General features: G+C 40.7%; 1 protein-coding gene and 1 long non-coding RNA gene across 4 annotated transcripts in view; one reads left to right on the plus strand and one right to left on the minus strand.

Moving 5' to 3' along the window:
- Positions 1 to 7,403, plus strand: part of ATP8B1 (ATPase phospholipid transporting 8B1) — a 111,795-nt gene extending 104,392 nt beyond the window's left edge. For all 3 annotated transcript variants that reach the window (XM_029218929.1, XM_029218937.1, XM_029218946.1), the window contains 6 exons: positions 1,213 to 1,436; positions 2,628 to 2,711; positions 3,464 to 3,709; positions 4,034 to 4,172; positions 5,870 to 6,000; positions 7,097 to 7,403. In XM_029218929.1, the coding sequence (XP_029074762.1) occupies positions 1,213 to 1,436; positions 2,628 to 2,711; positions 3,464 to 3,709; positions 4,034 to 4,172; positions 5,870 to 6,000; positions 7,097 to 7,321 (1,049 nt within the window). In that variant the 3' untranslated portion in view covers positions 7,322 to 7,403. The remainder of the gene's footprint in view (positions 1 to 1,212; positions 1,437 to 2,627; positions 2,712 to 3,463; positions 3,710 to 4,033; positions 4,173 to 5,869; positions 6,001 to 7,096) is intronic.
- Positions 3,970 to 12,851, minus strand: part of LOC114893275 — a 47,038-nt gene continuing 38,156 nt past the window's right edge. The window contains exons 3-4 of the long non-coding RNA XR_003792856.1: positions 7,075 to 7,340; positions 3,970 to 4,183 (exon numbers count right to left, since the gene is read on the minus strand). This is a non-coding gene — a long non-coding RNA (uncharacterized LOC114893275). The remainder of the gene's footprint in view (positions 4,184 to 7,074; positions 7,341 to 12,851) is intronic.

The raw sequence follows: 12,851 nt of genomic DNA on the forward strand, positions 1-12,851 counted from the left end.
GGAAACCTCCCCTCCTCAAAACAACTGTGTCTTGGGGTCTCAGTGGGCCATGCATAAGCCTTTGAAAGTTTAACAGTATCTAAGTTTAAACACTTTTGGTTGCAAGTATTGGAGAACAATTCAAGTTAGCTTAAGACAAAAAGAAACCTATTTTAAAAGTTACAAATATGTCTCATGCTGCTCAAGAAGCCAGGCCTCAGGAACATGCTAGAACCAGGACCTGAAGCTGCACCAGGAACCCAGTGTCTGCCCTTCTCTCTCATCCTTTCTCTAGACTACTTTATTTCTCTGCCCCTCAGAAAGAAGTATATCCATCCCACAACTCAAAAATTTACATGTTAAAATTCCAAACACAAACACACCCAAATCCTAACTCCAAAATACCAAGAGACCGAGGGAAACAGATCTCTTTAGGTACTTTAAGCAGGAAGTGATTAATAGAGGGGACCAGGTGCTCATGAAAATTCTGGATGAACTGAAGAAGTAGGTTCTAGGCTGTGTCTGCAGGTCTGGGTCACTCACCAGAGGAGCTTCTAGCTTTGAGGCTCCTCTGAAGAGCTTTCCAGTTGAGAAGCCCTTGCAGTTGTTTATCAACATCTAGGCAGCTGGAGAATGGATATGAATTCTGCTGCAGAAATGCCAAAAAGGGAAGGGATGCTGGGCTCCAATTTGCTTCTGCTTCCAAGTCACAAGCAGGTCCAAACAAGTGGAACTTAATTCACAAAGAGAACCTAACTGCAAGGGAGTCTAAGCAATGTAGGGTTTTTATTTGCTTTCCCACCTCTCCAATTAGAACAAAAGTTCCACAATGAAGGAGAGCCAATTCGTAGTATCTACCATAGATTATGTATCTGCCCGGCTGACTCAGCTGTGGCCAGGGAGGCAGGGACACACGGTACACATGGATGCCTGGGGCTCACCCTTTGGGTGGGAAGGATGGCTTATGAGCTGGGCAGATAATCCAAATGGAATTCATTACCCACTTGAGATCCTTTCACAAATATTTACGGAAGCCCAAGCACGTGCTATGTCTAGCAACTGGTACTTCTGAGTTCAGAAGCTGGGGGTGGGGGATGGTGAGCAACAGTTTTCACATTTATTGTTTCATAAATTTGAGGGGTTTTTTGTATTGCTATGGAAACATTTTTATCATCTCAATGTTTTGCCTTAAAATAAGCTTATGATTCAGTTATCTTCTCCCCACCCCCACAGCTGCCCACATTGGTGTTGGAATAAGTGGACAAGAAGGCATGCAAGCTGTCATGTCAAGTGACTATTCCTTTGCACAGTTCAGATACTTGCAGAGACTGCTGTTGGTGCACGGCAGGTGGTCTTACATACGGATGTGCAAGTTCCTACGATACTTCTTTTATAAAAACTTTTCATTTACTTTGGTTCATTTCTGGTACTCCTTCTTCAACGGGTACTCTGCACAGGTAATATACCATCATCATTATTATTAAATGAGTAGAGCTCTTCTCTTACATGAATAAAACTATGTCTGAAATTTTCTTCCCCCTCCATATTTGCAGTTTTGGTGCTCTCTCTTAACAGTTGAGGTACAGATTAAGTTTATGAATCTTCTAAAATGTTTCTGGTGCTTTAAACCTGTTTTATTTTGCCTTTAAAAAGGTAGGATTTGTTCCTGGTCTGTTGACTTTTGTTTATGTGTCTTTGCCTTCACCATAGATTTTTTTTTTTTTCCCAAGTCACCTTGCCATTAAGAATAGTGATAACAAATTGTTCAACTTTGAAAAAATTGTTCAAATTTAAGTATAAAATTACATCGGGGCTGAAGGGATTATATAAATTGGGGATGATCATAGATCTAACATCATGTCTCCACTGTTGGTTTTTAAATTTTAACATTTTGCTGAAATGGGAGTGGGGGCATATCTACAATGTTAAATTGTTGATATGGCAGAAACACACCATTAGCAAAAAACCTAAGTCAGTGCCTGTGGTTGTCCAAACTTCTTTGATGCTATGCTATAGACAACTGGCATGAGAGGAGGCCAGGTGTAGAAACTGGAGACCAGGATGTCTTGGGGTTTTGAGCAAGGTTGGGGCCTTCTTCCTGTTTCTGTACAGGATGGTGTATCACTGTTGGTGCTAAGTAAGCCATTTCCTCTATCCCCCACTGAGGACTGGGGTGTGCACAGCCTTGCTTATCCTTTTCAAAAGCATCTTTCTTATATCCAAATTCTGGTTTATAAAATGTTTAAATGGAAATGCTGGACTGGCAAGAGAAGAGTATATTTGAACGGAACTTACGTGCTTTTGAACCAGTTGTATGTAATCTAATTCATTAATAAAAGGGATATAAAAGACGATGAACACTGATTTGTTCTCCAGCATTCTTCAAATAGACCAGACTCCTTTTCCAAAAACTTTTCAGAGTCTATTTCCCCACTTATTTTACGGGGAAGATTATTGCCTGTGGAAAGCCCTTTGATTCTGTCCATTCGATCAAAACAAACTCGTGCCTGCTACTGGCATAGCTGGCGGGGGGAGGGGTGTTTACTTTCCCTGGGGACACCCCTGCTTTGAGGGCAGATGCGCACGTATTAACTAGGTGGGCAACATTTCTTCGTCGGTGACACACAGACTCTGTCATCTCCTCACAGACCGCGTATGAAGACTGGTTCATCACCCTCTACAATGTGATCTACTCCAGCCTGCCCGTCCTCCTCATGGGGCTGCTCGACCAGGTAGGAGCCTGGCGCTGACAGGGTCGCTTCTGGACAGACTGAGTGACTGTTTCAAAGCAAATATTTCAATGCATTCTTTTGGTTTTCACTTCTTTCTGAGTAAACCCTATTATATTTCTGCTGTCAGGCAACAAGAGTAACTGCTATGCTTGTTTTATAGTAAGAAGAGAGGATTTCTGTGCCTGGGTTGAATTCATTGACAAAAGAGTTTATTACCCTCATTTCGGACACTAAGATTTTCTTGTTAGATACCTAACAGTATGTCTCTACAATAACAACTTACACATCTTTAAAGTAAATTACTTTAATACCTCCCCAAACTTACAGGTTTAATTTCCAAATTAGTCCGCATTCTATCTAGTAGCAATTTTTACAGAAACTGCTTTCAAGAATAATTTGGAATTAACTCATTGATGTGTATATGAAAATGCTTTCCCAAAGTATTAGAAAAAATGTATTCTCAGAAAGTAAAAATAGGCTTCCTGCACTTCTTTAAACATTATCTGCTTTCTTAAGTAGCAAAATAGTAATACTTTACCCAGTCTCAGAATTAAATATCGAATGATGGTGGACTACAGTAACGAGGTTGCTCTCTGCACAAAGAAATTATTCAGGATTTATCATCTTGTTTAGTTTTTGCCTTCCTAGAACTTAACAAGTTGCAACTCCTTTCAAGATAGAGGTTGTGACGTATCTCGAGTTCTTTGATCCCGATGCACAGCACTCAACTGTAATTGTGTTTTCCCCTTAAGGATGTGAGCGACAAACTGAGCCTCCGCTTCCCTGGGTTATACATGGTGGGACAAAGAGACTTACTATTCAACTACAGGAGATTCTTCGTAAGCTTGTTGCACGGGGTTTTAACATCTTTGGTCCTCTTCTTCATACCTCTTGGAGCTTATCTGCAAACTGTGGGACAGGATGGAGAGGCGCCCTCAGACTACCAATCTTTTGCTGTCACAATTGCCTCTGCTCTTGTAATAACAGTCAATTTCCAGGTATGTGGCTTTAGTCAACTGTTTTCAGTACCTGTTGGTACTGTATGCATTTCTGTATGTAGACCAGCGTGCACATCCGCCTGGCTCCCATTCTTCCTCCAACTGAGGCTCTGCTGCTTTGCAAATATGAATGGATGCTATTTTCATCCCTTATACCAAACATATTTCCTATTTCTTGCCTGAGCCAAAGATAGCTTCTGATTGTTCAGTATTCAAGCCATACCATGCTTAAATTGCTGAATTCTATTTTCAGAATCCTTACATCCTTGATTTCTTGCTAACTCCCCAAATGAGTGCTCTGTTTTTCTCTGGTTTCCCCAACAGATTGGCTTGGATACTTCTTATTGGACTTTTGTGAATGCTTTTTCAATTTTTGGAAGCATTGCAATTTATTTTGGCATCATGTTTGACCTTCATAGTGCCGGAATACATGTTCTCTTTCCATCTGCATTTCAATTTACAGGTTGGTATTTTCTAAATTCCAAAAATAAATAAAATAGAAAAATGTCATTAATTTAGATTCTGACATAACTTCAGGGTAAGTAAAAACATAAAGTGTAAATTACTGCTAGTGAAAATTAACGTCCTGACTAGAATTGGGGGTGGTGGGTTGGAAGGGTGGTAACGTGATGGGAGGAAAGCAAATTAAAATAACTAAGCTATAATTGTGCTTTTTTTTCTTCCATAAAACCTAATATTAGTAGGTTATTGGGAAACTGGGAATACATGTATTGCTGGTAGCACTATAGTTTAATCTTTCTAAAGCACTACCTAGAAATATGTAATGAATTTTTGTGTACATTTTGATCCAGTATTTCCACATGGGGAAAATACCCTAACATGAAACACACCAAATTTTGGAAAGATAATCTGTACAAAGACTGTATCACTACAACATTTCTAATTGTCTTTTAAAAATTGGAAATAACCCTCCCTAAGAATATCAAATTAGCTAAACAAACTATGAATCCCAGATGATGGAATTCTAGAACTTAAAAGTGGACTGCATCATCGGAAATACATATACAGAGCAATAAGTAAACTTATGGAAAACAAAACAGTTTACAGCTATATAAAATATATGACAAACTGACAAATGCTAGAATGAAATATCAAAAATATTATAAATAGCGTGAATTAGAATTTATGAACATCTTATTATGGATAGAGTAGTTTGGATTCACAGTGGAAAAAAATTCCCCATAAACTCATTTCCCTGTAAAAGATTAGGTTTTTCTTTGTTTGTTTTAATGATCAGTTGTTGGGTTATAAAAGACAATTGCTATGGTAACCCTTTTCTTATTGGGATTGAGCTCATTTATTTTATGACTGTGTTCTTGCTTACTGACTCTGTGTTTTAAAGTTTTAGTACCCACTTACTTAGAATATTCTCATAGGGAATGTGTTTTAAACCCATACACATTTATGCTATTATTTTTATAAACTCACAGTGTAAGTACAGAAAATATTGTGAGAAACTTGGTTCTAGTTTTAAAATTGAGTAGTATATGGTCACCTGGTTATATTACAGAATTGAATTGTTACTTCCTCTGACATAAAAACTAGTAGCCTAATTCAGTGGTAAAAGCCTAGCTCTAGTCAGATGGACATGGGTTTTAATTCAGGAGTTGCCATAGCTAGTTGTTACCTTGGGCAAATTTTTTTACTCTCCACAAACTCAGTTTCTTCATGTGATAGAGGGCAATACTCCTCTCTCAGAAATGATTAAGTGGCATGACCTAAAACACCCAGCATAAGGCTTATCCCACAAATGGCAGTGCCCATTGTTAATACATGGCGTTTCAAACCAAAACTATAAGTTGGAAGTGCTTTTTTAAGTTCCTGAAAAAATCCACAAGTATAAATTGCCTTCTTTTCCATTTTTAATTAATGCAATGTCAACAAATGTACTTTCTTTTTTCGCTATTTATATGTTCACTTATATACACTTGCCTTGTTCCAAAGAATTTACGTGCCTAATTCTGCTTTGCTTAGTCTGGTTTTAAAATGTTCATTCCTTGAGCAGTGGTGGGATGTTTTTGGGAGGGCAATCTGGTTGTAAAAGCTCACCACAGAGAATCCACTTGTGGACTGTGGAATATTAGCTATGCCCCCCTTGGGATGAAAACCATTGTGATTCATTCTCTGTGCTTTTTCCAGGCACAGCTTCAAATGCTCTGAGACAGCCATATATTTGGTTGACCATCATCTTGACTGTTGCTGTGTGCTTGCTGCCTGTTGTTGCCACACGATTCTTGTCAATGACCATCTGGCCATCAGAAAGTGATAAGGTATAGAAAAAAAAAGTCTTCTCCTAACTCTGAGTGCCTCTCACAGAAATCAAAGCATTTCTCCAAAGCAGCTTTCCTGCAAAATTCTAAGCTCTTGGGAAGTTTGGTCTGAAAATTTTTTAGGACTACTCTTTTTTTTATTACAAAAATTACGAAATATCAAAAGGAAAATAGTATAATGAACCCCCATATATCTATCCTCTCAATTTAGCAATTATACTATTAATATTTTGCCCTGCATACAGGTTGGGGTTTTTCTTCATTTAAGGGAAAATGAAAAATCTTGTAGCAGGATCCTTTGAGCTACAAGTAACAGGGAGATATGGCTCAAAATGGTTCAATGATGATGTATCACCTCCACTCACATCGTAATTAGGTTTCAGGCTCAGCTGATGGGCAACTTAATGTTATCAAAAAAGAACTGGGGTTTTTTCCATCTCCCCCCTCTGCTGAAAGATGGCTACAGGAGTTCCCGGCACTGCGTCCTGACATGTCAATATCCAGGGGAAGATGAAAGACTGATTATGCTGTTGCTTTCCCTTAGGAGGCTGGCAACGTTTTTTTGTTTTGCCTGGGAACTTTTTATGGAAGGGCCCAGCACACTTTTCTCAGGCCTCATTAGCCGGAATTAGATCACATGCCCATTCCTGGACTAGTAGAGGGCAAGTCAAGTCGATCAGTCCTACCCCTGGGGGTGGCGTCCACATGGAGGAATGTGGCTGTAAGCAGGAGGATGGTACCTGAGTAAACTCATTTCCATCAGAAAGGAGGAGGAGGAGAGAACAGCTGCTAGGTAGGTAGCCTTCACTATCCTCCAGCTTTCCCTCCTCCACTGACAAGGGTGTGCAGTAGCAACCCGGAAGGAGGCCAACAGTCTTTTCTAAACCTGTACCTCTATGAAATGGAAAGAGCGCACTAGTTTAGGGGTGGGAATCCTGGCACCCCATTTTCTAGCTCTGAGAGCTTGGAAACATCATGTAACCTGCCTCCCTCCATTTCCTCCACTTTAAAGCGAGTATGGTTATGCCCACCCCCAAATGAGGCAGGTGTGCAGCCAGTTCTTTTTAACCTTACCCCATCTCTCCTGCTTTCGTAGATTCAGAAGCACCGAAAGCGGTTAAAAGCCGAAGAGCAGTGGAAGCGGCGGCAGAATGTGTTCCGCCGGGGCGTGTCTGCACGGCGCTCGGCCTACGCTTTCTCCCACCAGCGTGGCTATGCCGACCTCATCTCTTCGGGGCGCAGCATCCGCAAGAAGCGCTATCCCCTGGATGCAGTCATCGCCGATGGGACGGCAGAATACAGGCGAACCGTGGAGAGCTGAGGCATTTGCTTCAGGTGACCTGTAGCAAAACAATCACACAAAGTAAAATGTCTTCTTTTTTTATGAGAGACTCGACTTTTTGAAAAAAAAAAAAATTTGTCACAAGGATGTTGAAGGCAATAACCTTTTTAACAAGCTACAATACTTGGGTTGGACTACTGCAATAGCAAAGCCAAGGAGACCTTTTGAAAAGTCGTGTTGATGTTTTGTTTTGATTCAAAGTGAACGTTTTTAACCCCATCTCAATCTAGGACAAGAGAATTAGAAAACGTCTTATTTCAGTTCAAATGGTATTGTACTGTAAAATTACAATTAGATTTTCCTGTCTGGGATCTTCAGCACAAATTTCTCAGACGCTCCTTTTTTCCTGGAGTCCACCTTACTAACAAAGATCTTTTATTTACAATGGTAGTGACGAAAGATTCATGAATGTTCATCCCCTAGAAGCTAAGTGGTCTGATGACTTTTTCAGAGTTGATAATGGGGCTGCTTGGTTTCATGGTCTCATATTGGTTTACTAATTCAGCTCAATCAACAAAAATTACTTCACATTTCATAAGTACAAGGTTTTGATCTGTTTCGGTTTACTACCAGGTTAAAAGAGCACATTACGTACGTTTACTCTGAAATAATATATAATAGTAAGACACTTCCTGTAGTACCAAGTGCATTTATTTTCTACTGTCATTAAAAACAGATACTTAAATATTTATGGGCTTTTTAAAAAAAAGCTTTTAAAAACTGAGGGTATCAGTGATAAATTGCAGAATATTTTGCAAAGCTTTCTTTTGAAAAGCAAACTTTTGTGCCTGCCTATATGTAAAGTATTTTATAAGGGACTTGAACAGAGACCTCACTCTTTTCTACTTGTCTTATGTCTTGAGAGAAAAGGCTGTTGGTAGCCATATTTCTAAGACTAACAGTGTATCATTTTAAAACTGAACATAACTTTAGGCAATTATGGAAACTATCCTCAAAGAGGTAAAAGTTATTTATCCAGGGGCTTTTCTCACTCTGTGTTTCACACACTAGTTTCCAGTGAAGACAGAAAAGTGTCTTCAATAATTCTGTTCTTTACCATTAGGTTGTGAATGTTCACAATATCTGTTCCTTTGAATTCCTTATGAGGAAATCACAGCATGTATATATTCATTGTCTAGATATGAAAAGAATATAGCTCTTTAGTCTACGGAAGTAAATTTCCGGAAGTTTACAACTTTTCTTTATCTTGTAAATTTAAAAATTGTAAGTTTTTTTGTGTAATTCTGTCAGTTTCAGATTTCTCTCCCGTTTTGCAAATTGTGGGAAAGGTCGACAATGCAAATGTGTCAAAGACTTACATGGTTGGGTGCAATATTAACAATTTTAAAATGCAAATTGCTTTGGATAAATTATTTCTATATTCTGTAAATCTGAGATTAATGTATATTTTTGTTTAAAAAATAAATGCTTTAGTAAAATCTTTGGAAGTACAATCTTCTAAAATACTTTTAAGTTGGGTGTTTTATCTTAGACTGGGGCAGATGATGGAAGAATCTAGGCCTGCCTGGTTTTTAAAGGAACACAGGTGGTAAGAAGTAAGTTACTGGCAGGGTACTAAGTGTTAGGGTCAAAGTGGCTGAGAAAAGGATCAGACTACAGAGGTAGAGGGTATGGATTTATAGTTGGCAAGACCAACTGTATCCCGGGAGGGTGCATCTTAGGATATCAGGGAACAGTTTTTCCAAGTGACCTCAACTCTTTGGAGCCAGATTAAAAGCAAAGGTAAGCCCTGACCAAAAGTAGGGGCTGGGAAGTGAGCAGAAAAATGAGCAAAGGGGAATTAGGATATTGAAGGGCAGGAGAGCAGGTAAGGACAAGGAGGGATGCCTGAGGCTGGAGGAGGGCCGAGTCTGATGAGCTAGCTGCAGGACAGGTAGTCAGTTCCTGGACAGTAAGGAAAGCTGTGACCCCATTAGGGAAATGTGACAGACGAGGAGGTTCTTTGCAGGAGGACAGAGATGGGGGACTTTTCTGGGAGGCATAATTAGTAGCAGGTGATGAGAGAGTATCAGTCTAGGCGTGTTCTGTAAGGTAGGAAATCAAGACCCCGCTCTTTGCTATTTTAAAACGGACAGCCTGCTTCCAGAGCGGAATTTCGTATCTACATCAGGGCAACCCGTTAGAAACGGGTGGGAGGAGACAGACAGATTATTAACCTCTGCAATAGAAATGGTATCAGAAAACCTGAGCAGACCTGGGAGATGGTCCCTTAAAGAAAATTAAGGTCCATTTTTTCCTTAGGATATACTACTGTATTTAAATTGGTTGAGGAATAAATGTTTTTAACCAAAGAGCGCCACCTAAAGGTTCTTACTGATGTTCAGTACCAGAAACTTCAGTAAAGGCATCTGATGGGGATAAAATGGTTCTTAAGAGACTCCAATGTGACAGCAAAATGTACCCTAATGGAATCTAAATATGTTTTAACAGTTGCTGCCTTCATGTGATGTGAATGAAGCTTAGGAAAATTTTAAGACAGCTTCTAAAAGTCTTGTCAGAATCTGCTTCTAAGTTATAGCTGTAATAAAACTTCTGGTGCATGGGACTTCCCTGGTGGCACAGTGGCTAAGAATCTGCCTGCCAATGCAGGGGACACGGGTTCGAGCCCTGGTCCGGGAAGATCCCACATGCCGCAGAGCAACTAAGCCCGTGTGCCACAACTACTGAGCCTGCGAGCCACAACTACTGCAGCCCTCGCGCCTAGAGCCTGTGCTCCACAACAAAGAGAAGGCACCGCAATGAGAGGCCCGCACACTGCAACAGAGTAGCCTCCGCTCGCCACAACTAGACAGAGCCCACACATGGCAACAATGACCCAACTCAGCCAAAAAATAAATAAATTAATTAAAAAAAAAAAAAAAGGCTCATACTCTCAGACCCACCTGCACCAGGGCCCAGCACAGAAGGAGCCAACTGAAATGCACCCAGACTTTATGTAAAGGCTTTACTGCTTACCTTAGAGTGTTGGTCCGAGGGGCAGGGGTCAGATTTAACACGCATGCCTGCTGGGGTACCCTCCAAGGACAAAGGCTGGTGGATGCCATCTTTGTCTCACTCCTGCCGGCAGGGCACCATCTTTTTAGTATTTTAATCTACATTCTTTTTTTCCCCCCAGTCAGCACCATCTTTATGCCCTCCCTGTGCTGCAATGTAGAGCACCAGTATCTCCAGAAGGGAGCTTTTACATGCATCCGGTATCTTTTTATGTCTGGTACCCTGGTTTTTGTGACTACAACTCAGGGGACACCCCTGATTGCCTGGCTCTGGCGGCCAGTGGGGCTTATGCTCATGGGTCCAGCAGGACTGTAACCAACAGCAAAAGAGTTCTTAACCGGCTACCATCTCCAGGGAACAGCAAGAGGCAACAGTCAGAGGAGTCTTACTATGAGAGGCCCACTAACTTACCTTCATAACTGTGGCCTAAGATTTCCAAGGAAGCACACATCTAAGTGTCTACTGTAATGCTCTCCAGCAGCCTCAGAGCATGAGCACTCTCTTTGCACTTTCACCCTACAGCCATCAGAGCACTACTGTCTCCCAGGGAGGAGCTCATACATGTGTCTGGTCCCAGGTTTTACATCTGGTGCCTCAGTTTTTGTGGCTGCCACCTAGGGGATGCCCCTTAATCACCTGCCTCTGGGAGCCAGCAGGGCTTGTGTTCCTGGATCCCATGGCGTTGTTATAAATGGGGAGACAGTTCTTGGCCTGCTACCACCCCCAGGGCACAGTGAGACAGCAGACTGAAACAAACCCCAGTCTTTCTGTGATAAAGGAATATGTGCTTGTCCTGGAGCTTTGGCCTGAGGGGCAGGCTTCTGGTTGGATGTAGGGACCTACTGAGATGCTCTCCTTGGACAAAAGCCAGAGAACACCATTTTTGTGCTCTCCATCTGCCCACCAGTATCTCTCAGAAAGGAGTTTGTACAGTTGTCTGGAGCCCCAATTTTTGTGACTGATACCCACGGGGACACGTTTAGGGTATCCAGCTTTTGCAGCCAGCAGGGCTTATGCTTGCAGTCCTTCAGTACTGTATATATTTGTATATGCTGATACCTGAGAGTCTAGCTTCCAATAAGCCTGCTAACTGAGACCCTCCTCTATGGGATACTGACAGACTGAGAGCCTCTAAAATTAAAATGGGCAGCCTGGACAATCACAAAGGTATGAGAGACAAGCAAGAGCTAGGGTAGGGCTGGATGACAAGGTTCTCCTACATGAGGCCACCCCCTCAAGATTAAGAGGTGGCTGTTTCACCTCCACATAGACACCAACACAGAGAATCAAGGAAAATGAAGAAATAGAGGAATATGTTCCAAATGAAATAAGATAAAATCTCAGAAAAAGAATTAATGTAATGCAGATAAGTAATTTACCTCATAAAGGGCTCAAAACAAAGATCATAAAGATGCTTACCAAGCTCAGGAAGGGAATGGATGAACACAGTGAAATCTTTGACAGAGATAGAAGGTATAAGAAAGTATCAAATAGAAGTCACAGAGCTGGTGGTTGGGGGGGTGGGATGAACTGGGAGACTGGGATTGACATACAGACGCTACTATATAGAAAACAGATAACTAATGAGAACCTACTGTATAGCACAGAGAACTTTACTCAATGCTCTGTGGTGACCTAAATGGGAAGGAAATCTAAAAAAGAGTGGATATGTGTATGTGTATAACTGATTCACTTTGCTGTACAGAAGGAACTAACACAACATAGTAAATCAACTATACTCCAATTAAAAAAAAAAGTCACAGAGCTGAAGAAACAATGATCAAACTGAAAAGTACACTATTGGGGTTCAACAGTAAACTAGACGAAGCAGAAGAAAGGACAAGTGGGCAGTGGACTTCACCTAATCAGAGAAACAAAAAGAAAAATGAAAAAAAGTGAAGATAGCTTAAAGGACTTACGGGACAACATCAAATGGACCAACATTTGCATTAAAGGGGTCACAGAAATAGGAGAGAGAAGACTCATTTGAAGAAACAACAGCTGAAAACTTCCCTAACCTGGGGAAGGAAACAGACACCTAGGTGCAAGAGGAACAGATAGTTTCAAATAAGAACTCAGAGACCCACACCAAGACATATTATAATTAAAATGTCAAAAGTTAAAGACAAGGAGAGAATCTCAAAAGCATGAAGAGGAAAACAACTTTTTGTGTACAAAGAATCCCCCCTAAGACTACCATCAGATTTTTGAGCAGAAGTTCTGCAGGCAATATAGGGAGTGGCATGATATGTTCAAAGTGATTAAAGAAAAAAAACTTCGAACAAAGAATACTGTATCTGGCAAAGCTGTCATTCAGAACTGAAGAGATAAAGTTTTCCAGACAAGCTAAAACTAAAGGAGTTCATCAACACTAGACCAGCCTTACAAGAAATGTTAAAAGGACTTCTGTAAGCTGAAAGGAAACTGCTAATCAGTAACAGGAAAACATGGACGTCTCACTGGTAAAGGTAAATATATAGTAAAATTCAGAATA

This window comes from Monodon monoceros, unplaced genomic scaffold (genome assembly GCF_005190385.1).
Source record: "Monodon monoceros isolate NGI ecotype Baffin Bay Population unplaced genomic scaffold, NGI_Narwhal_1 Super_Scaffold_1, whole genome shotgun sequence".
NCBI lineage: Eukaryota > Metazoa > Chordata > Mammalia > Artiodactyla > Monodontidae > Monodon > Monodon monoceros.